The sequence below is a fragment of the Rhinolophus hipposideros genome, assembly GCF_964194185.1.
Source record: "Rhinolophus hipposideros genome assembly, chromosome: 21".
Taxonomy (NCBI): Eukaryota; Metazoa; Chordata; class Mammalia; order Chiroptera; family Rhinolophidae; genus Rhinolophus; species Rhinolophus hipposideros.
Genome location: NC_138067.1, coordinates 3,238,210 through 3,262,831, shown reverse-complemented (window position 1 = coordinate 3,262,831; position 24,622 = coordinate 3,238,210). Strand labels below are relative to the sequence as shown.

Genomic DNA, 24,622 nt, shown 5'->3' with positions numbered 1-24,622 from the left:
TTTCTATCAACAACTCAATCCATCGTCACCAGGTACAAAAACTGGTCAAAGATCTTATAAAAATTGAAGGCAATCCTCAGGGTTTCCCTTCCATTCCAAAGAAAATGAGATTTAGACACATGATTACAGCCAGTTGAGGGTTAAGCTAGGATCAAAACTTACAACTCTCTGAGTGTACACATCACACAAATTCCCCTTTACAAGAGGTAGACATAGATATACATTAAATTGAAATCAACATGAGAACTGACACGGAAAATACATGGTATGTAAAGCCAGAAATATTTTAAAACTTGAAAGCTCATCAAGAGAGTTGAGGGAAAAGTAATTGAACAAAGATAATGAGAATTCTTTATCAAGAGATTTTATTTAATTAAGCAATGTTTTTTAGTTAGAAAACTAAAATTTAACTGGAAAATTATATTCAGAGGGAAACTTGTTCAACCATGAGCTGCTACATAAATTTCAGACCTTCTCGAATCATGAGAAATGACTTGGTTAATGAATGGCCAAATTAATTAAACCCATAATTCCAAAAAGAGAATCAAAGTTTATTGTTGATATGACTGGTTTTTTTTTTACCTGGTTGCCAAAGAGGTTAAACCCATTAATTGCTTCCAGAGCTGCTTTTGCTAAGCCAATAGAGCTGAAAGAGAAAAGAAAATACTTTATAACTCTGATATATTTGGCTACAAAAATAAGAACCATTATCTGATGAATATTCACAAGCAAGTTTCTTTATGAACTCTTATAACAACTTCCGTAAGAAGAATAATATCTAAGAGACTTCAGTCTGACATTTCGGTATTTTAATTTTTCTTTTTTATGGTTAGTGATCTTTCGGGAAAAATATTTCTAAGTTCACCTTGATCTAGACAAATGGTCATACTATTGATGGGAGTGGTTTTAATTCCAGAATCATTTATATTCACTAACTCAGGGGAAAAAAGCATGAACTTTAGAGGAAGGTATATTATGAGGACACACGCAGTAATAACCAGCTCAGGCATCATTAGCTTAGATCAATATAAAAGAGCTTTTCTGACGTCAACTCTGAGCCTTAAAAAGATATCGCACATCATACATTTACCACGAGTGTGGTTTAATACACCCATTCAAATACCCGCAGCTTAGGGACTAATGAAATAGGTATTATTTTATGCTTACAAAAAACTAATCACCATAGCTCTCATTTTTTGCTATTTTCTTCTCTTTATAATAAAATGTGTACTCCTTTGGATTCTCAAATTTCACATACTACAGTGCTAAAAAATGGAAAGACTCAAATTTCATTAAAATATGACATTGTCATCTTCTAAATATCAACTTTTAAGTATTTTAGGCCTAATGTCCACTGTATTTTACTTAAAGCAACATTTTTTCTAAAAGTAACTGCATGTACCATTAATAGCATTTAAAATTAATGATCTGTCATCACGTCTGCATGTCTCTAAGGCAGTGACTAACAAAGTGTGATCCCCAGAGAAGCAGCATCACCCCAGAACTGCTTAGAAATGCCAGTTCTTACTCCTCTCTGGGAATCGGTGTTACAAAGCCTTTCAGGAGCTTGAATACGTTTGAGAACCACTGTTGTACACTATTCGTGTCATCATGACCTACATTTCCTACGGGCTGTTTACACGACATGTTCTCAGGTAAGCATGATTTTTATTACAGGAGAGTGAATAGATGGGAAACGTTTCAGCTCCCGTCTGGCCCTCTCCCTTGGGAAGCTGGACCTTGGAACACCACCACCATGCTGTACGGAAGCCTGTATGAAAAAACTTCATACAGGCTTTTCGGCCCAGAGCTCCTGCCAGGGTCCCAGGCAACAATCTATCCCTGAGTAAGGATGCCTTCAGGCGTACTCCAGCCCAGCCACAGCTCACGACCCTAAGCATGAACCACTCAGCTTAGCCTGATCGAGCCTCAGAACGATGAGAACGAATAAAGGCACAAGATTGCTGTCTGTGTTTCCAATTTGGAGTGGCTTATTTGTGACAATAGGTAACCAGAAAAGAACCTAAGTCAGGCCCCTAACTCTGACGACCCCAGAGCGAGAAGTGACGCCCCCAGAGTGACGACCCCAATCACACCCAGCCTCGCACACTACAAAGGGAAACCGAGCAGGACCTGCGCAAGGAATCCAGAATGTCAGAACCTAAGTCCAGGACAGCTGCTAGGGGTCACGTATGCCGGCAGTTCACGCAAAACACTCATGGCTAACTCACCCTCTTGCTTAACAATGTGCTCCTGACAACCCACGAGTTCCCTGTTAGCCCAGGGCACACAGATTTACATGTTCTTAACTGAGTAATATCAGAAAACCTCCACTTAAGTGTGAGGAACATATGCTAGCAAGACTCTGCAGTATTTTGAGAAGTGAGAGAAAATAACTTTTTCAAAGGATAGTACATAAGAAATTGTGTACTAGGGGAGATAAACAGTGTAGCTAGCCCAAGAATCTGTCTTTAACAATGGAGCCAAAAGACAGCTGAGGGATGGATTTGGAAATTGTCTTCTACATAAAGCATTTAAACAGAAATGAACACTGTACTGGCCTCGAGTAAATGTCACATTCCTTCCACTTTAATTTTCTTTCCCAATGCAATTGGTTAAATAATTGGACTTAACTGAAATTTACAAATATGTTAATTTATTACCCACTGGATATTTAAATCTCTGGTAACAGCAAGCTATTTAAAAAATGAAACACTCCTCATGTGATCTTACATTTTGCTGGTAAATGTAATACGTAATGTTGTAAGAATTAAAAATATTTTACTGGCACAAGACATTCTCAGAAAACTAAATTAGTCAATGATTAGCTCTTGAATATGTGAATATTAGGTAACTATTATCAATAGAACATTCACCAATTTGATTTTTGCAAGGTGTTACTTCAACATTCACTTAAGAGAGCTAAAATAAAGTGATGTCTGCTTGAGAGATAGTTTGTAATAAAGTGATTTGTTGTATAAATCAAAGCTTTTCTACAAAAGATGATGGGTTTGGATTAGGTGATTTATAACCCACCATGCAATCTCCAAAAAAATTAATGGCAAACATAGAAACTAAATTCACAATCCCCTGCTCATTAACATGATGCTTTAAATCCCCAAGCTACCCAATCACACTTCCTAAAAGAAAAAGGACGTTACTGCACTACTATTTTAATGGATGTGCGTGAATTGTTCAGCGTGGCAAAAATACATAAAGCAGAATGGATGGATAGATGCTTCTATTGTCGCTCAAAAGCTGGAATATCAAAAACGACTGAAGAAGATTAGGAGTTACTTTAGATAAAAAGCACTGTGTGGAATAAAATGGTCACTAAAAGCACCTTAAGCTGAGTAAAGTGGTGCTATGATGGTTATTCATCTGACATTTTAGTGATGGCTTTGCTTATTGGAAAAGCCAAGAGAACAGAACATAAAACCGTCAAAAAAAAACCCTCGAAAAATCAGATTTAAATATGCTTTGCTTCTACAGTCTTGCAAATATAAGAATTAAGAAAGTAAAACCTGAAATTATGTTGTGAAATGTAAAATTTAGCAGTTAATGTTTCAAAAACTCTTCTTTCCATCTGGACATATATCCACATTACTAATTTATTAAGTACAGTTTTCCCTTTTGCTTCCCGATAGCCAAAACATTCGATGTTTGGGAGTCAGTCAATTCAATTTATAGAAGACTCATCTCTTTGCCAAAACAAAGGATTTGGGTTTAAAGGCTTTAAAGGTGGCCCTAAGAAGTATGAATATCCTGATATAAATGAGGAGAGGGACATATAAAAATTAAAATGTGAGCTAATCTTGGAGTGGCTGAGAACATTACTTGAATATGTAATTCTGGGGGTAAAGAATTAGTGTGACAATAAACAGACACCAAAATGATATATGAAGGCAATGTAATTAATCAAGTAATATGTGATTTTTAAATATATGAGCATTTATTAAAAGACTTCGAGAAGAAATAAGAGAATAGCGGAGAATCTGAGAGAGTTCCAGACACCCAAGAAGAAACTGAAAGGAGTCTGAGAAGAGCCAAGTGAACACAGAAGTCCGGAGAGCAGGGAATGGCTGTTTAGGAAACATCTGAAGAGAATCATGGTCCGTTTAGAGCAATGCATCCTTGAACTGAAGCACGCGAAGGGTGAGGCGCCTGCTCGAATGGGGTTCAGATACATGTAATGACATCACCTTTCAGGAAGAAGTCATGGGGTTACCTAGGAAATACTAAATAATTCAAGAAATTGACCTAAAAGGGATGCCAGCAAACCTGGGTCTGAAAAGGGCAGCTCAGGAAGGGCCTGCCCAAAGCGCTAAGCTGAATCAAGCTGCACTGACTGTCAAAGGAAGATGTCCTTGAACCTTACGAGCAAGTACACTCTGCTGTTCTTTCAAACTTCAGAAAAGCTTCTTAAGACTTTCAAATGCAGTGTGATAGTGTCGCCGGTTGCAATTATTAAAGGACTACTGAGCACGGATGCTGAAGAGGGAGCCTCTGGGTTCAGAATTGTGTGTGTGTGTGTGTGTGTGTGTGTGTGTGTGTGTGTGTTGGGGGCCTGGGGCAGTGTTCTCCTCTCATCAGAGTGCATTTTACAAGGACTGTGCCCAGTGTAGGAAGGGAAGGAAGGGACATTCACCAAGCCAGTCACCATGGCCAGCGCCCGAGGGTGCACCAAGGTATCACAATCCCAGATTATGTTCTGTTCTCTCTGACTCCTGCGAAGCACACAGAGAGAGGGAGAGTGGCACAGGAAGTCCGAGGGCGAAGGGCAGCAAGTACAGCAAGAATTACTGTACACTGTTTCAAGCTTACGGACCTAAAACAGACACTGCCCGAAGCAGTGAAGATCGGATCCAACTAGGCACAGACAGTTCTGGGGTGTCTTACAGAAGCAACAGACTACGAGTTGTGACTTAATCCCTGGGTGGTGGCACCCCTACGTTCCAGGACGCAGGCACGAGCACAAAAAGATCCCGGCCTCCCACCACCAATGCCATCACTGCATCCGTGAGCGCCAAGTTCTCCTGCAGTTTCAAAATAGACCCAGAAGTGACACATCCAGAACAGGCTGTGGAGATTAGCTCAGAAACATTTGGGGGAAAAATGTCTACAGTTATTCTGGGGAATTGTAAAGTGTTATACTATGGAAAATTAGAAGAAAAACATTAAATGTATAAAACCAAATCTAAATGACAAACTTCACTTCCCATCTATTCCAATAAAATGTGCCTGCAAAAAGTAACATTAATTTTGCATGCAAAGGGTAGCAAAGCGCATCACATAATGAACTCCCAAGCCTTGAAATAAAATCTTTAATGGTTCAATGTAAAGACTGGCACCTTAGTTACAGGAAAACAAATTGCAGCCTCTTTTTTTTCATTAGGGACCTTCTAGCACCCTCATTTTCTAGGGTTCATGGTAACTTCTACCCAAGGTTCTTTCTGTGTTTACAGCAGGTCCTCAAATAACATTGTTTCACTCAATGTCATTTCATTGTAACGCTGGTGAGAAAAAGAAACATCAGTTCCCAGCAAGGCCACTGGAGTTTGCATGTTTTCCTCACGTCTGCGTGGGTTTTCTCTGGAGTCTCCGGTTTCCTTCCACGTCCCGAAGCTGTGCACATTAGGAGGTGGGAGTGTCTCCACAGTCCCAGGATGAGTGAGAGTGGGTGTGAGTGGTCCTGCGATGGAAGGGAGTCCTGACCAGGGTAGGGCCCCACCTTGCACCCTGAATGGAAAATCATTACCTTACTTGTTTTTATTCATATTTCCTAAAAGTATGTAAAGCTCAAATTGCTTTCAATGTTTTATATGGGAAATATTAAAACATTAAAATATATGGGGTCGTTATATAGCAGTTTGGTGATGTTTTTGTGACCAGAAATCTGCTGTAGGAACTTAACTTTTGTTTATATCAATTAGCCTATGTTAAAATTAGTTTCGTGATGTCGTTTTGCTTAAAGCTGCAGTTTCCCAGAACCCATCAACAATGAGGACATAAGTGAGGACTGTGCTACACTTTTTATAAACAGAAAAACCCCTACTCCAAATATTTTATACTGAAAATAATGTCTGCTCATTAAAAAGCGGAAGGGGCTGATAAATCATAAACACTAAAAAGGTACATTTTAAAAAATTACCTTTTCTAATCAAATCCACTTTCTTACAATTTGGCTGATAATCTGGAAATTGAGAACTTAATTTGGATGATGGCTGAAATATAACAACATCTTCCTGTTTTTTTATTTGCCAGAATTTGTTTTATATCTGAACTGAACTTTCCCACATATTATTTCTTTACTTCATTGACTCCTCCACTGATTGCTACTGGTCTGCTCTCTATTATAAAAATGTCCCATTTGAATCATAAAATTTATAGAAAGGTGTTTGTATATTAGTTAATCAGAAGGTCCTTTTTGTTTCAATCTTCGTTATTAAAATATTCTGAAATGTGAGTGTATACTTGTATTCTAGTGCTTACTTATGCCAGGTATTCAAATGCTACACACACACACACACACACATATAAAATGTTAACGCGATCATTACAACTTTATGAAGTAGAAACTATCACTACCTTCATTTTATAGACAAGAAAACTGAGGCATTGGAGACGTAATACAGCTGCTGATCTGGAGCCAGTCTTTCGCTTATTAAATACATCAGCTTAATTTTTTGTGTGATTAGTCCTTCTATCCAAAAAAGTACAGAGCTGCAGATTCCTCTTAACCACGTATTTCCTAAACTCTTTATTTCATTTAAGTTTCAGTGATCTAAGCTGACCTAAAGTTAATAACCTTTAAATTCTTCAATCTTTTAGTGTGAAATGGATAGGATTAATTGAGCTACACTTTTTATTTAAATGATGACCTCCTGGGCATAAATTTAGAATATTTGAAAGGTGCAATGAGTCACTAACGCTATTTCCCTGACCCTAAGGAGTAAGTGAAATCCATAAACTATTAACATCAGTCATCAGCTACTGCTGTTTATTCAAACCAACTAAACTACAGCTCAAGATGCTGATCACACCTCTTACAGAAAACAATGAATGTTAAGTTTTATATAATAGATAAGAACATCTTATTAGGATAAAAATCAGCTTTATAACGAAAGGGAATTTCACATGCAATGCACATACGCTGGTGTTTGGCAGTCTGAATGTACTTGGTCTTTCAAAGTGCATCACTGCAAAGAAGAGAAAGCAAATGAGTTGGCTGAGCCGTGGATGGGAGGCTGATATGCAGGCAGGGACACCTTGGGAGGCTGGGAAAAACACCCTACTCCTTTCCTGCATCTGTTTGTGGGCACCCAGACAGGCCCTTTTGCTTTAATTTTAAGTAAATTTCATCTGTATCATATACAGAAAAAAAGAGATGAAAATTGTAGAAACCACAGTTCTAATCTAATACTCTGATTTTTATTCATATTTAAATGCACACATTTAAAATTAAAAAAAAACAACACTCAGAAATCAGCGAGTTACCTTGAATGTAGCTCTGTGCTGCCATTATTGTATTTGCTTCCCCTTTCCCAGACACCAAAGTCAGGCACACGGTAAACTCTTTCTACACAAAACACAAGGTTTTGAATAAAAGAGACCTAAAAGAAAAGGAATGAAACATAAGGACATGTGCAGTACCGGACCTTCAGGTATTTATGAGAACAATTAGGTACCATTTGAAATCCAAATGCCTACCTGCTTACCAACACTTTTTTAACATGTTGAAATTCATGTGATTATTACATTACTACTATGAATACGGTTACACCTGGTTATCCTAATGTAAAGCCTAAAATGAGAACCTAATATTATACCATACAAAAAGAAAATTTAAATCCTGCCAATGTTTCAACTATAATTCTTCAATGACGCATCTCTTACTGTTCACGAGGACTGTGCATCTTAAGAATTAAGAAAACTATACAGCACTGCTTTGTACTAGATGATAAGATTTGGAATCTAAAATGCCCATATGACGTGACATAAGTCAAAGACTTTGGAGAAGGAAAGGACTTTCTCAGTTCTGCAACAAGCCGGGCCCATGTTGGATCAACTGGAATCTTGAAGGTACTACTCCTTGACTCTCATCTTCCTCCTGCCTTTTACAGCTATAGGTACCCATTCTTTTTTTAAGGGGAATAGGACTTTACTGGGGAACAGTGTGTACTTCCAGGACTTTTTTCTAAGTCAAACTGTTGTCCTTTCAGTCTTAGTTGTGGAGGGTGCCATTCAGCTTCAAGTTGTTGTCCTTTCAGTCTTAGTTGTGGAGGGCGCAGCTCAGCTCCAGGTCCAGTTGCCGTTGCTAGATGCAGGGGCGCAGCCCACCATCCCTTGTGGGAGTCGAGGAATCGAACCGGCAACCTTGTGGTTGAGAGGACGCGCTCCAACCAACTGAGCCATCCGGGAGCTCAGCGGCAGCTCAGCTCAAGGTGTCGTGTTCAATCTTAGTTGCAGAGAGCGGAGCCCACCATCCCTTGTGGGACTCGAGGAATTGAACTGGCAACCTTGTGGTTGAGAGCCTACTGGCCCACGTGGGAATCAATCCGGCAGCCTTCGGAGTTAGGAACATGGAGCTCCAACCGCCTGAGCCACCGGGCCGGCCCTACAGGTACCCATTCTTGTAAACTCAAAGCTTAGAGTTGGAGGTGAGCTCCAAACAACAGACTAGGAGTCACACAGCTTCCAACTAAACATTTCAGACACTGGATGAAATTTATACTCTCAAAAGTAACCATCGAAAGCAAAGATTATGGTCAGTTCATATTTATTCATTTTAATAAAGGTAGTATCTTAAGTGGGCTACCGGTCCCGATTACAGGGTTTTGAATGTACTCATCATGTTTGGCTCAATATGGCAAAATGAGTATGGGCATCTCGCCTACCCTTCGTCTCCAGGTCCTCTGACGTGACAATACATAGTCCCCACCTCCACTGTACCACACAGAACGATAGAATGTTTAGGTCTCAGCGTATAAGAGACAGAACATCACATCTTTAAAAAAAAAAACAAAGTCTAACAAACTAGAAACTATTCCTTAGTAGGCTGGCCCCCAATCATCCCCGAGTAGTCCCTCTGATACTGGATAGGGCTAACTCATGTAATAAATAAGACGTACAGTGACAGGCGGTGACGTCTGAGGCTAGGTCACAAAACACTACTTCTAGTTTGCTCTCTTGGGTCGCATGCTCTGGAGGAAGGCACCTGTCATACTAAGAGCTCTGAGGAGAGGACTCTTGCCAACAGCCATCTGAGTGAGGGAGCCACCTCAGAAGTGGCTCCTCCCGTCTCAGTAAAGCCTTGACGGGCAGTAGACCTGGCTGCCGGCCTGAGTGCAACTATGAGAGACCCGTGTCCACAGCAGCCTGCTCAAATGCCCCAGAACTCCTGACCCGCAGCAACGATGAGATGAGAAATGTTCAGTCGTTTCAGTCCTGGGGTGGTCTATTATACTGCTGTAGGTAACTGACACAAAAAGAAAGAAATGCCACGCGCCATTCCATCTGAAGAGGTTTGAAAAGAGCTTCTAGGTCAGGTGGTAGAAGACACCTTTGCAAAATACAAAGTACAGGGCGCATGAGACCCAAACAGTGAAGGAGATTGTGTCACACAGGTCTCATGTCACACAGCACCTACCACGTTTCCCTGAAAGTAAGACCTCGCTGGACAATCAGCTCTAATGCATCTTCTGGAGCAAAAATGAATATAAGATCCAGATCTTATATAATATAATACAATATAATATTATAATAATATAACATAATATAATATAATACCAGGTATAATATAATACAATATAATACCCGGTCTTTATAATATCATATCATATCATACCAGGTCTTATATTAAGTTTTGCTCCAAAAGACGCATTAGAGCTGATTGTCCAGCTAGGTCTTATTTTCGGGGAAACAGGGTACAGGCTTTTGCAGTATTTTTCTTATAAAACTTATAACCTAAACCTCCTCTAAAGAGTCAAACAAGCACCGTCTGGCCATTCCTGAGTAAACAAGCTTTCATCCAGGGAAGCAACACTCAAGCATGTTTATCTCAGGGTCTGGAGCGGGCGGACCACCGGATGAACTTGTCGGTACAACTGGCTCCACAGACCATCTAGTGTTGGCCCCAATTCACGCTTATTTCCTTACATTTTAAGTTTATAAGACGAACATCAGAGATAACGTTTTGCTGAAATGACATGACACTGTGACATCACTAAAGGACACCAAAGTTAGAGTCATAATACAAGAGAAGGGGCACTAGAATCCATACAGTTAGTTCTCCACTTCATTGTATGAAGATTTTGCTGACATAACTTAACACAGAGACATACAATTAACAGGTTTTAATACCTTAATAAAAATGAAAGCAAATGCAAAATACAGGAAGGGAAGGCTATATTTTAACCTTGTATCGTCACCTTCAAGGTATTTTTTAAAACTTATAGGTGTGGGTCTAGACTTATAGGGGTCACCAAAGTCTAGAAAAATTCCTTCTTTATGAAAGAATTATGAGTCTTTTCATGTAATGAGACCTTTCTACAAAAAGCAGGAAAACAGCTTAAACACAAAACAAAGTCTCATTTGTTATACGAGTTTGGGGGATAACATGGGATTCTCTGATTTTTGAAAAGTTTCTCTGGACCCATTTCTGAATGATTCCTTTGTTTCTTTTCCTCTGCTTTTAGGAAATGTATTTATGGAGGATGTCGTGGAATGTCACATAGGACATTACAGGCTGTTCATTACATTGTCCCTCTGACAGATTATCTCCATGAAGTCATCTCTACTAGTAGACAGAGGACTGAATTAGGTGAATTTCACATTTAAGTAACATATACGTGATATTTGTAAACTTACATTTAAAATATGTAAGTTTAACATATATGATGGATTTCTCTTCAGATAAAGAAGAGAAAGCAAATAACAGTACTAAGGCAGACCTGCAGACTTTCAGCTTTTATTTTGAATAAAAAGCCAGTACTGGGCACTGCAATACTTGCCCAGACACCAGTGCAGACGGGTATGCACCAAACCTGACACGTGAGTGGGGGCATTGAAGGATGCTGGGAAATGGGTGTACACTGCCAGTCCTGCCCTTATGGGGACGCCCCCCAGCAAGGTTCAGCAGCGTAAACACTGGCACTCGGTACATTCAGAGCATCTTAGGGAGACAATGGCCTTTTCCTTAAGGAGCTACCATGTGGGTACAAAGTTCATAAAAACAAGAGAATCAATAAAGATAGGATGACAAGCTGTCAAAAGAAGAAAAATAGCTTATTAAAAAACCCAAAGTGCTGACAATATAATATGGGTGTTATATTACATGTGTGTTTGCTTTGTTATGTGTGTCTGTGATATACATATATGTCTCCCCGAACCATGTATTCTTCAATCCTAAGTAAAAGAAGGATTTGGGGAAATTAAAACTTTAAGATTAAACAGAGAAAGAAATGAGTGGAAGCTCCACTTCCTTCGTAGGTCCTTGGACGGCCCTGAAATGTAAATATGGTTGGTAACCAAAAAAAAGACAGAGAGCGAGCTAGGACTACAAACTCAACATTCCAGAGCATAACGTATAACTAGAAAAGGAAAGGGTTCTAAGTCATTGCACCTTTCAAAGGGTTCATGTCTCTGAAATATCTAGCGAAAAGGAACCTCCTTCACTGAAGGTTCCAAGCGGGCCATTTACTGCCTCTCCAGACAATCCTTGACACAGTCTGTAGAACTGAAAGGAAAAGGCTGGTGAGCAGCAATAGCATGTGTTTATTCCAGGATTTTAAGTGTATGTGTTGAAGGCTTATTGACACTGGCTAGATAAAAACTTTACATTACCAAATAAAACCTATAAGGCCAAGAAAAAGCACGAGGAAAAAGAAAAAATACGTTTAAGCAGAAAATACCAAAATTGTTTAAGTATAGAAAAGCCATATAAAACAGAACGCAGAGGTTAAAGTAAAATCATATTTATGAAAAATGTCCATTGACAAATGAAGATTTAAAAGGAACTGCGGCTGATATTGAGAAAGCAAAAACCAAAATCAATGCTAAAAACTGAAAACGGAAATAAAATAGCAAACGAGCAAAGCCACCACTAACAAAAGCCACATCCCCACCCTCAGTAATGCTAATGAGAGACCACCTGCCACTACCATGTTAGGTTCCCCTTATTGTCACTGGTTATTCTGTGTTCTGCTGGGACCTGAGATGCTTCTCTCAGGCTTCTGGAGTTTCTGTGGGTGGGAAGAAATGGGAAGCTAAATGGGGTAGTTCTGCGAGCCCTTCTCTCCTTAGTCAGAGACACACTTCATTTATTTGTTTTATATTTAGGATGCTGGTTAAGACTGGTCTGAACTAGGAGTCTCCCTACCCCACACCTACCCAAAATGTTTGAATAGCAGTATTTCACAACATTATTAAAAATGAGAATGATTTAGATGAAATGAAAACGTAATTCTTTGGTGAACCAAACAGAAGAAACCTTAAGTGGCTATTTTTAGTTCCTCTTTATCATTATTTCTTTATTGTTTCTCTTCACTTCTAAACAGGCTTTACTTGCCGTACAACTGAAAGGCACAACTGGACGGACCTGGAAGACTGTAAGCGACTGGAGGGCAGGATGCCAGGCGCCAAGTTCACAGGGGTCTCCGTGTAGCCCACGGAGGATGCTGGTGTTTGTGGACGAGACAACCATTTCCCCTGTGTGGGTCACGGGACAGGACTAAGGGCAAGAACATGCAGCACGGCTCCCCTTGCAGGGATTGCTCATCGCATGTACCATCTCAGCAAGAAAAGCTTTTGGTTCCCAGTGTGGCACATTTCACAATGTGTTGGCATGTGTGTCTCTGTTTGTTCAAGCGTTAGTGCCTATGAAGGAAATGCTCCTCCATGTTGGGATACAAATTCTTTGCAAATTTTCAATAAGAATGAGAACATGATATTTATTTTTTGAAAAACATCAAGAACCCTACTGAGAGGCCCCACAAAGAAAAAGAATACAATACGATAAAAGTATCTTTCTACGTTTTAAAAGGATGGGTTACAAAAAGCAACAATGTGAAGAGAGACATAATAACTTAGAAAATCTGCAAATGCTATTTTACTCCCATTGTTATTAAATTTTCTGAAAGTTAGTTTTTATTTCTGATCACCTAAATAGAGCCTTCAAAGAAGTAGTTTTATAACTTGTTATATATTTGTTCATTTTTAAAGTGCTCTGCATTGAAAATATAAAGATTTCTCAATCCAATATCTCAAACCCAGTATCTGACTGTATGAATTTAAGAATAATCCATTTTTATGAGACTAAAAGTAAGTTTAAAAAAGTAAAAAAAAAATTAAAAAAAAAAAGATATTCTCAGAGATGTTACTGAGTTCTAAGGAATTTGAGGAAATCATACCTCATCAGTGTTATAGATTATCTGAAGTCCAGAGGAGATCATTTCCACAAGGTACAGGAGATAGAGTGAGACCGCATTTATCTGAAAACAAATAGCAAAGCGACAAAGTTAAAGGAAACAACAAAAATATTATGAAACGAAATGTAAAAGCTAAAACTGTAAGTCATTTGCTTTAGCAGTGGCACATAAAAACGATTTCCCTTGCTACTGTGAAATAAAGGAGCTGTGGATTTAGCTCATAGTAAAATCCCAGCTTTGCATATAAAACTCTAAAGTCCTCAAATTCACTGTGATGGTTAACACCTGATGAGGGAAATGGCTACAAGCAGAACTTTTAGCAGGTGTTTCTAGAACATTTGTTTTCAAAGATTTATTTTCCAACTTGGGACTGAAGTACTCCTATACTGGAATAGTTCTGCCCCACAGGCAGCTGTGTAATGCCAATCCATTTCAAATGGATGTAAATGAAAAAGCTACTTGGCCACTAAGACGTTGGGAGTACACCAGCACACCATGAACAATAAACAGTGCATCCTGAAAACAGGCTTATTTTCAGAGAATACAATATTTATAAAAGCAACTGCAGGGACATGCTAATTTTAATCAGTGGTAAAGCATGTAATTTAAAATATATTTTTGAACAAATGAGTTTAGAAACAAATGAGCTTTTTTCTTCTTTTAGTTTATTAGTCTGTTAAAAATAGACATTATAACATCTAAACAACAAAAAAATGAAGACAATAACGTCCACTTTAACAAAAGAAGACTCTCACAGAATCCTGAACACAATGTGTGAACTGTCTCAAGTAAACAAGCAGTGAGAAACACTAGGACATGGACAAATCCTGCAAACACTGTGCTAAGTGAGAGAGGCCAGTCAGAAAAGACCCCATGATTCCATTTACGGGAAGAGCCCAGAACAGGCAGCTTCACAGAGATAGAAAGCTGACTGGTGATTGCCCAGCGCTGGGGAGTTCGGAGGGCGGGGGAGAGTAACTGCTATGAGTACATTCTTCACGGAGTGATGAAATGTTCTGAAACCGATTATGACAGCGGCTGCACAACTTTATGAGTGTCCTTAAAACCACTGAATTGTACCCTTTAAATAGGTGAACTGTATGTCATGTGAATTATATCTCCATAAAGCTGTTACACAATAAACAAGTAAGAAGCAGTGAAAATGTTTTATCGTGCCAGGAAACTGCTAATTTGCGTTAAAAACAGAGACAAAGCAAAAGGGAATTTTGTTTGTGTCACCCTTGCCTCCCCTCTATCCTTCCTGATTACGGACAGAATGTTAGTATGGGGCAGAAAACGTACGACTCGGAGGCGAGGACAAAGCAGTCTTGCTCCACCGGGACCTGGCACTGCTGTTGGCTCTCCCAGGAACCAGGACCATCTGGGTGTCTCCTGGTCTCCCGGGCCTCAATGTCCAGAGGTGTCAGAGGGGCCACACAAAGTGATACCGAATTCTGGTTTTAGGTCATTTCAAATGACATCAACTTTCGAGTGACCTTCCTCAGAACATGATGGACAAGGGCTTCGGTGTACTGTCAGGCACCCAAGTATTTTATTATAGCATGGACACTGGCCTGTCAGAAATGACTTTGGAGACATTTCATTCCTACGGACAGCAATTTAGGGCTACACCTGTAACAGCTCTCTGCTCTGACTTTTGGGGTGTTTCCGTGAAAAAATATCAGTAAGTGACAACCTGTACAGGGAATGCCAAATAGCTGGTTGACCAGCATTTACTGAACCCCTACTATGTGCCAGGCACTGAGCTGAATTTCTGGAATACACAAATAAGTGAGCCGTTGACTTCTGAAAAATTTATTTCAGATAGTAAACATATTCATCAAGGCAAAAGGTACATAAAACCTAATTAAGTGATCATTATAAGGAAAAGGTTGAGAAACTACACATTTATGTGGTAATAATCCTCAAAGGAACTGGTCACAAATAAGTATAAGAGTTTCTGCTGTATAGAAATGGGGACACAGCACTTTCTGTGTGCAGGGGAGTCTCACTAAAGTAAGACATTTCAAATCTCTCTCTTGAGGAAAGATAAAAAGGAAATACTCATGTTGTAGCAAGAAGTATATGATAGTAAGGATTCTGTCCTAAAGGTTGCAGAGCCAAATGATGGCACAAAGAAAATCCTTTAAAGATAAATAGCACATATACTATTTGTGTCGTACAAACAAGGAAACAGGATGTCCAGCTAAAAGCAGCACACAAAGGGGAGAGAAAAAGAAGTAAAAACAAAACAGAAAATCCTACAGTGTCAAATCTTAGCAGCAGGATCAAATTGAATGTATTATATAAGATAGAATTTATAGACTCCAGAGTGCCTTTTGGAATTTCAAGTGAGTGATGTTTTTAGCTTTATTGAAAGCTGATATATGAAAAATGAACCGTCATGGAACAGAAACCTCTGATTTGCCATTAATGCACTGCCAATTGTCTCTTATTCCCTCGTTCCTAAGTGCTGAAATTCTTCCAAATTTGATAACAAGTACATGCTTTTGTCACTGAAACAACCGTAGGATTCCTCCTTCTAGATAGTTCTGAGTATTATAATCTATCCAGTTGCCCTTTCTGCTTGACCACCGAGCGGTCAGTCAGGCTGATGTTCAATCACAACTAAGTCAGCCTGGTGGTGAGCATTTCATGCCTCGTTTCATGTGGATTTCTACTTGTATTGTGAACAATTTATGAAATATACTTTTAAAAATGGTAAGTCGCCTCAGAGCCTCTGTGATGCAGAGAATAAACAGAGAGGAAGAAGGTCTGTGATCTTGTCTCTATACCTGAAGGTGACCGTACCCCTCACAGGGGACGATCTCGTCACCCGTCTGCACGTTGAAAACAGAGTGAAGGCACGTTGTTGGCCGTGGATCTTGCTTAAACTGCTGGACCTGGAACCAAATATAAAATTGACATCATGATAATAATCCCCATTCCCACACAAGATTAGAAATTATAAGTGATTTTCCATGAATCTTTTTACTGAGGAAAGGTTCCTACAGTTCATAGGCAGAGGACAGAACAAAGTAGAAATGTTACTTTGTCTAAAGAAACAAAACACAGACAAAACTCATAACCACTAACTTAACAGAGTGGCCACGAGTGTTGAATACTGAGTTGATATTTCACCAACAGCTACTCAAGTCTAACAGGGAGATGTGAATGTAGCAGCGATGGCTTTTGCAATGTTTGGCTTCTTATTTTATTTTAGAGTCAAACAATGGTTTCACTGTGTGGTACAGGATTTCAGGGTTTGTATCCCACTGTACTGCTATTTGGAAATGCTTACACGACACTCAGTGAAAAAGTGCTGCAGGCCACGTTCTAATCAGTAAGTGTTCAAAACCTCAAATCTATTTCTTTCTCTAAGGATCACAAATTGTAACCAATGCTCCTGTCAACATATTTTCCTTTCCTTTTCCACATATACTCTCTTTACCAAGGCAACAATTCTAAGAGAACATGGTCCATAACTTTACTTATTAACGAACATAAATTTTAACCATTTTAGAATACTAAGTAAATACTAAACGATCTAACAGACAAATTCCAAGGACAAAAAACAATCCATCTACTCTTTTAGGTCCTATTCAATTCAGTTTGGCAAACATTTACTGGTTTCAATTATATGCCAAGTACTGTGTTAGTCCCAGGAAGTATGAGATGAATAGGAACAGAGAATCAATAGAATGATCCATAACTCTACGTAAAGGCAATGGTTTTTTTCTGTTGTTTTTTGTTTGTTTGTTTGTTTTGTTTTCTGCTAACAAAAGTCTTACATATTCCAGGAATATATAAGAAAACCATTGCCTTATTTATGCTCACTTAATAAGTAAGGCAATGGTTTTCTTCGCTCTGAAAAGATGTAAGGATGATAATATCTGGGTGGTTATGATCTTCCCTTGCTTCAGTTGACTAAGGAGCCATATTCTCTTCTCCACCTTCAAAATTCTTCTCAGCCTTAAAATCCTATCTCAAAAAACATCTCCTTTTATAAAGTCCCTTCTGATCCCCAGTTAAGTTCCTTCCTCTGGATTCCCACATCAGGATGTTTACCCCTCAATTATTTCGACTGTCTTTTAATTTTATTAGTTTCCTGTATCTCCCACTATCTTATAAGCTTCTCAAAGCAGCACTACCCAATCTGGCAGACGTTAGCTACATGTGACTAATGAAATTAAATGGCAATTAAGTAAAATTTGGACACTCAGTCCCTCAGTCACACTGGCCACACTGCAAGTGCTCAGCAGCCAAATGGGACTAGTGGTTTCTGTAGTGTTCAACACTGTAGTCTAGGACATGTCCATCGCCACAGAAAGTCTACCGGAAGTCCTGTGCTAGAGGACTAATATATCTCTGTCCCCGCCAAGCCCTGCACAGACACACAGAGCCTGCCCTGTGGCTGAAGTCAACAAAATGAAAATCAGGACCTATCAGCAGCTCATCAAAACTGGGAGAATGAGGGTAAAAGGAGGGATGCACGTCTTCTCTCTATACAGTGACCACGCCACCCAGGGTTAACTCAGAGGAGGTGAGAAGGCTCTTCCTTCTCAATATCTGAAACTACCGGCAGTAGTCTTCTACTACACAGACAGAAACCAGTGTGGTCGCCCCCTTCACACTACCATGAATAGTGTCGCAAAGTGTTGAACATTATTCTGGAATCTTAGACAAAAGTAAAGTTAAAACAAAATCCATTTTGGCCACTTGATAAGGATGTATAAGAGGAAATGGGTTTATCACTTTAACAAAGTGACTGCTGCAGTTGACAAGGTAGTGTTTGTCATTTGTCTTCAAGACGCACAAGTACCCAGCATGAGAATTTATATTCAATCACTGTGTCAGGGGAAAAGCAACCACTAAACAATTAAAGATACTCAAATGGGAAATCACATAACTGTGCTTTGAATCCTAAAGCTGTTAAAAGACAAATAATTTAAAATTTCAGAAAAAAATAAGACCCAAACTCTATAAGCTTTGAAATTTAAAGGGGCATATTGTATGTGAATTAAAGATAGAAAGTACTCTTGAAAACAGTCAAAATCAAGGAGACATTCATCAGTATTTTATGATGTCTGGCATCTGGCAAGTAAAAACAAAGAACAGTTAAAGCAAAATTTTCTAGACTAAACAAAATCTAGAATAATGTTTTCTTTGCTTGTATTTTATTTGGACTTTTCCTAAAAACTTTAATCATTGTAAATAAACAGCTAATTTAGGAAAAGGTGACTGAGTATTGTATTATCCATTCTTAATTTATAGCCTTCAAATATACACTTAGGAAGGAAAAATAATCTCCTAAGGGAATCCTGGAAGAATAAATTTTATAAAACTGATGATTTCTCATGAATTAAAAACTACTTAGCAGCATTTTAAACAAACATACATTTGTAAGTAGATAAAGACAGCAACACTCACAGCCTATTGTAAAGCAAACCTCTGCCCTCCAAATTACTAACTACAGATTGAGTCAATTGTGAAAAATTCTGAAAGCTCTCCCTAAAGGGTATTAGAAGAGTAAATGAGAGAATAGGTGTATGAATTTTTAGAGGTAAAAAAGACCTAACACTAATAAGTATTAAGCAAGTGGCAAGACAAAACAGACAGAAATCAGATGGCTCTCTCTACATTCTGCAAATCAAGAACAAGAACAATTCTATTTATCCACTCAAATTCATAATAATTTAAAAATATCTCTTTTAAGTAGTATTTTTAGAAAACACGCCAGGAAGCACACTTTATGGAGAGAAATCACTAAAAGTGGAGCACCGAAGACTTTCAAATCCTGACTTAAGAAGACAGAAAAGGTGAGCCTTAAGGTCAACAGCAAACGAACACTACAAATGGGCTTCCTTTAGCTTTAAAGAAAGGCTAACAAATATATACCGGGGGTGCCAAAAAATGTATACAAGTGGACACTTTGGTCAACGTTGCTCAAGCAATAGCTCTCTGTAATCAGAAGTGTCTGTGCCTGACCACTGTGCTGTACACCTGAAGCTGAAGCTGAATAATAATGAACGTCAACTATAATTTAATATATATACATATATATATATATATATATATATATATATATATAGTCACAGGATGTGGAGTACAGCATAAGGAATAGAGTCAGTGGAACTGTAACAGCTATATACGGTATCAGGGGGTAGTAGTTTGGGGGATGGGGGTTATCACTTTGTGATGGATATAGATAAATGTCTAATTATTACACTGTTTTGTACACTTGAAACTAAAAAAAAAAAATGTCTGGACACTGATGGTAACCACTCTGAGCATCTCTTGTAATTGCAGAAGTCAAATGTGACCTGTATTCATCTTTTGTTATCAGTACATATTGAGTATTACAATTTTAATCGTTTTCCTTTCTCAAAATGTATATACGTGTTTTTGGCACTCTCTGTATTTCACATTTTAAAGTATGGTACATTCCCTCCTGCCATGGAATCATGAAGGAAATGCTGAACACTCAGGAGAGGTAAAGGTATGGTGGGGGGCAGTGAGCTGGGCACGGGCCTCAACCTCCCCGAGTGAGCCCTTCCCAGTGGTCTGTGGATTAGAGTAATGCTCTCCATTCCTACTCTATAGATATGGAGACAAAGGGCAATTATAACAATGGAAATCCTTTACCACTGGTGAAACCCTACATTTCGTGGTATGCATAAATCCCAATGTGATCCATACCTTACATCAGTTTATTTTAACGGTCTACCATTGTGCTTATATAAGGAAATCCTTTATAATTTAAGAAATTCAAGACAGTTTAAGTCACATTCAAGCTGTATTCAAAGAAAACATAATTGTGAAGACTGGTTAGTAAGGTTGAAAAATATTTAGAAAGGGACATTAACACTGGCTAAACAAGCCACAAAGAAAAAACTTCGTATTACATCATTTCCTTCTTTCTGATAAACGATTCTAATTTCAGTCTGTCAGCTTGTTTAGCAAACACATGTAATTCACAGCTCTCACAATGTTCCCTTGAGAAAAGCTGAAGTCACAGACATTAGGCATTCATGAAATGATAAACGTGAAATAAACAGTAAACTTCTCACACTTAGGAAAAAATAACTTTATAATCGCAATTACTTCAACATATATGACATACCAGTTTAATTCAACTAAGCCAATATGAGGTACTTCGTATCAAGCATTGAAAAACCTTTATAATGATCTGCAAAGGCAAATCTCAGCAGACAAATTATAGGTTTGTCACATATCTCCATTACCAGCTTGTGAAGAAATTTACTTTGTCTGCCAAGTAACATTTTCTTGTTACCTCAGTTTGGTGGCAGAATATATCAATGAATTTTTTAAGTTTTAACTTCAGATATAGGTCTTAAGAAGAAAATGTACTATCACATTTTTTGATCCTTTTGAAGCCTAAATTAAAACAATATGATAATCGCATGATAAAAACATACAAAATATTACATAATCAAACTTGTCCGTTTAATTACTGATGCACATCTGTGCTGATTAATCATCAAACCTGGGGTGGTCATGGGGACACGTGACACACTGATGTACATACAGACACTTATTCTATTAGGATCTGGGGACATGTAGATATAGGTGAATAGAAAAATATCACATTATATTTGTATAGCGCTTTCTAGTTTCAAAAGTTTCCATGTATACTATTCCTTTAATTTCCACAATAACTCTACAAAGTTTGCTGTTTTCTAAGTCTGTAACTCCTGCCCTGTTTAGATGTAAATGAAGTCTTATATTTTTAAACTAAAGTTTACTTAAGCCAGAGCACTCACCTGTCCAAAGGAATTCTGATGGATTTTCTCATGTAACTTAACCTTGGTTAGAATTAACGGATATTGTGAGGCTCTTGAGAAACGGAGTCTTTATCAAGCAGACATGCAAACTGAAGTCTAAGTGCCAGTTCTCAGTCACCTCTCACTAAGGTGTGTCTGCAGTTTCAGGATTCACAGCCCTGGGCTGGGAAGGCAGAGGCTGCTCTCACCTGGCTAACTGGCCTAGGACACGGCTTTACCTCTGGGAAGGACATTCCTCATCGGAAGATGCTATTGCTACATGGGTTAAATTAATCCCTCGGAGCAATGTGAGAATTCCAGCGCACCCGACAGCGTCTTACCTTATCGGCCTGCCGCATGTAGCAGTAGAGAACTCCTCTCATACATTTGACGGCCGAGTGTTCCAGCTCATGGGTTCTTCCCTTGTCATCATCAATGCGCCTGGGGGAGACAGATAAGTCATGAAAGAAATTGAAAATGGATGTGAAAAGGAAGCAGAGCTTTTGATAATGAAGTATTTAACTATCTGGCTAATCCTATGTTCTGGCAACATCTACTAATTCTGGAACAGTGAAGCTCCATCTTCCTAGTAGATATAAAAATGCTACAATTAAAATAACAACAACCCTATGATGAAAACTTGTGCAGATTTCTCCTTCTTTCAAGGAAGAAAGCCAATTGCTTTAAAAATAGCATCCAATATTTTCTACATTGACTTGGCTGAAATTTTAAGGAATATTTCTCTGGTGGAACAATCACCAAAAACTTTTTTAAACTCACTGTCACAGAGTAGAGGCATTTTTTTAATATCAATCCCTTCAGGGAAACGCACATTAGGGTAGGCACAACACTTCTTTGCTCTGCCACGTGTTTCCTAATGCCAGGGTGGGCCCTTCAGTCAGGGTGCCTTCAACTAAACACACATCCAGAGTGACACATGACGGATTTGGGCATGAAGTTCTATATGCCGAGGTCTTAGTTTAAAATCAATGAACCACAGTTTACATCAGTTGCTTTCCAAAAGAAAGAACAGCTAAAATCTAACTATTAAACTAGGTTAAGATGTTCTTCTGTCCTTCAGTTCCCTTTTTATTATGGATCAGTAATCTTCGAAAGGCGGATGAGAGTTACCCACCACTGAAAAATGAAAGTAGCTTATTTATTGTCTCACTAAATCTTAACTAAAACATCTGGCGATCATCCTCACTTAACAAAAAGTATCACCCATCTCCTTGAAAAGTGTACTATAATTACCTCGTCTTCCAACTGCAGACCTCACGAGCCACTGCTAAGTAGAATGATCATTTTAACATAGTACGGGAATGTCAGTAAAAAGCTAAGTTTTGCTCATGAGAACATCATTCTCCCTTGCATGGTAGGCACTGCAGTAAAACCAGCATGATTTCACTCTGTGCTCTATTTTTACCCCGATGTCAGACACAAGGGTTTTAATGGAGGCAAATTACAGCATGGATAACAGGGGACCAGACATTGATACATGGAGGAAACAGCACAGTGGGGGTATAATAAGCTCAATGAAATGTTCTGTGTATAATTCCTACCTCATCTAAATAGTAATAATAATTCAGAAAAGAAATCAAGTTTTTCTAAAATTGTCTTTAAAATAATTCTCTGTCCCTAATTTCAACAAGCATTAAACCAAGACTAATATATTCTAGAATAATGCAGCCACAATAAAGAATTTTTGTATTGTAATGAAGTTCTCCTGTTTTTCCTTCTTCTGCAAATAAAATAGTAACCATAACATTTCTAAGGAAGTAAAAGTGCAGTTGCATTTGAGTAAAAACATTTAGGCATCAGGATATATTTTTGACCTTTCCTAAAATGTAAAGTGAACTCCAAAATCATTCTTCTATTTTCTACTAGAAACTGGCAATTCTGCTTTTTTTTTTTTAGCAAGCTCTATGAATGCAAATACAAGTTTTAATACAGTCTGCAGGGGTGTGGGGTGATAGGAATAAAATAAAATAAAAATTAAGGGAGTATAAAAAAATAAGATGGGTGGTTTTTTTCCCTTATGTAATAATAAATCGGGACGTACAATGTCCTAGGGAAAATTTGAAGTCTCTTTGCTGAGCAAAGTATGTACTAATTCCCTGTAAAATTTATCTTCTTAGTAGTTAAAGTAGCAGATTTTTTGTGTCACTCACTAGCAAGCAAAATATCTCCCACTTGGAGAAATGTGAAGGTATTCATCACAGAATTATTATGAAGCCTTTGTACTTTCACAATGTTAAGTTGTGATGATTTGTTTTAGAGAAGTTCCATGTTGTAAAATTAATGGAACTTTGGTCTAATTCTACTTGTATAGATTACATTAGGAAGAATTCCTCAAAAATTAACCTGTCGGGGCAAGCAGATGGCTCAGTTGGTTAGAGTGCGAGCTCTGAACAACAGGGCTGCCAGTTCGATTCCCACATAGGCCAGTGAGCTGCGCCCTCCACAACTAGACTGAAGACAACGAGTTGCTGCTGAGCTTCCAGAGGGGTGGCCCGATGGCTCACTTGGTGAGAGTGCAGGCTCTCAACAACAAGCTTGCAGATTCAATTCCCACATGGGATGGTGGGCTGCGCCCCCTGCAACTAAAGATTGAAAATGGCAACTGGATTTGGAGCTGAGCTGTGCCCTCCACAACTAGATTGAAAGACAATTACTTAGAGCTGAGGGGCCTGGAGAAACACACTATCCCCCAATATTCTTCAATAAAATTTATTTAAAAAAATAAAAATAAAGTAAAACCTTTAAAAAAAATTTTTTTAATTAATCTGTCAATATTTTCTCTTCAGGAATTTATATATATTTTATTTGGTAATGAATACATAATATAAAGTTATTACTTTTAAAAAATTATGAATAATTTGATTTTTCTGATTGCATTAGTTTTCAATAAGTCTTGTCAACAATCTCATGAAACCTTGAAACCTGTTTCAATTTGTGTGTGTATGTGTGTGTACTGAGGACTTAAAAAGATTATTTTATGCACATTTATAATTCATACCCATTTAGGAGTGTAATTTGGTATTATTTTTAATTAGATATAGTCAATATTTTGTTGGAGATGATAAAGTAATTTATTTGCAGAAATACACTTTGAAATAATTTAATTTTCTTAAATTTATTATAGTTCACTCTATACTTTTGTTTTAAAATTACATTTTATTGTTCTTATAATCATATTATAATTATATTATTTTATTTTATAAATAATTATATACTTTTGGTTGACATGGCTCATGTTACAACTCCTTCTGAACCTACTCAATATAACAAAAAAGTTGAATCTATACTCTATGGCATATTAAAAAGTATCAAGTAGGGTTTTTGCACTGTTTGTTTTTAATATAACATCTAGAAAAAAACATGACTTTAAAATAGGGTTTAAATATGGAA

The 24,622-nt window shown here is 38.1% G+C and overlaps 1 protein-coding gene across 4 annotated transcripts in view; it reads right to left on the bottom strand.

Annotated features, from left to right (window-relative positions):
- PHKB (phosphorylase kinase regulatory subunit beta) overlaps positions 1 to 24,622 on the bottom strand; it is a 136,323-nt gene that overhangs the window by 77,360 nt on the left and 34,341 nt on the right. For all 4 annotated transcript variants that reach the window (XM_081030706.1, XM_081030705.1, XM_081030704.1 and 1 more), the window contains 5 exons: positions 21,553 to 21,652; positions 16,223 to 16,330; positions 13,410 to 13,490; positions 7,498 to 7,613; positions 583 to 646 (listed from right to left, as the gene is read on the bottom strand). In XM_081030706.1, the coding sequence (XP_080886832.1) occupies positions 583 to 646; positions 7,498 to 7,613; positions 13,410 to 13,490; positions 16,223 to 16,330; positions 21,553 to 21,652 (469 nt within the window). The remainder of the gene's footprint in view (positions 1 to 582; positions 647 to 7,497; positions 7,614 to 13,409; positions 13,491 to 16,222; positions 16,331 to 21,552; positions 21,653 to 24,622) is intronic.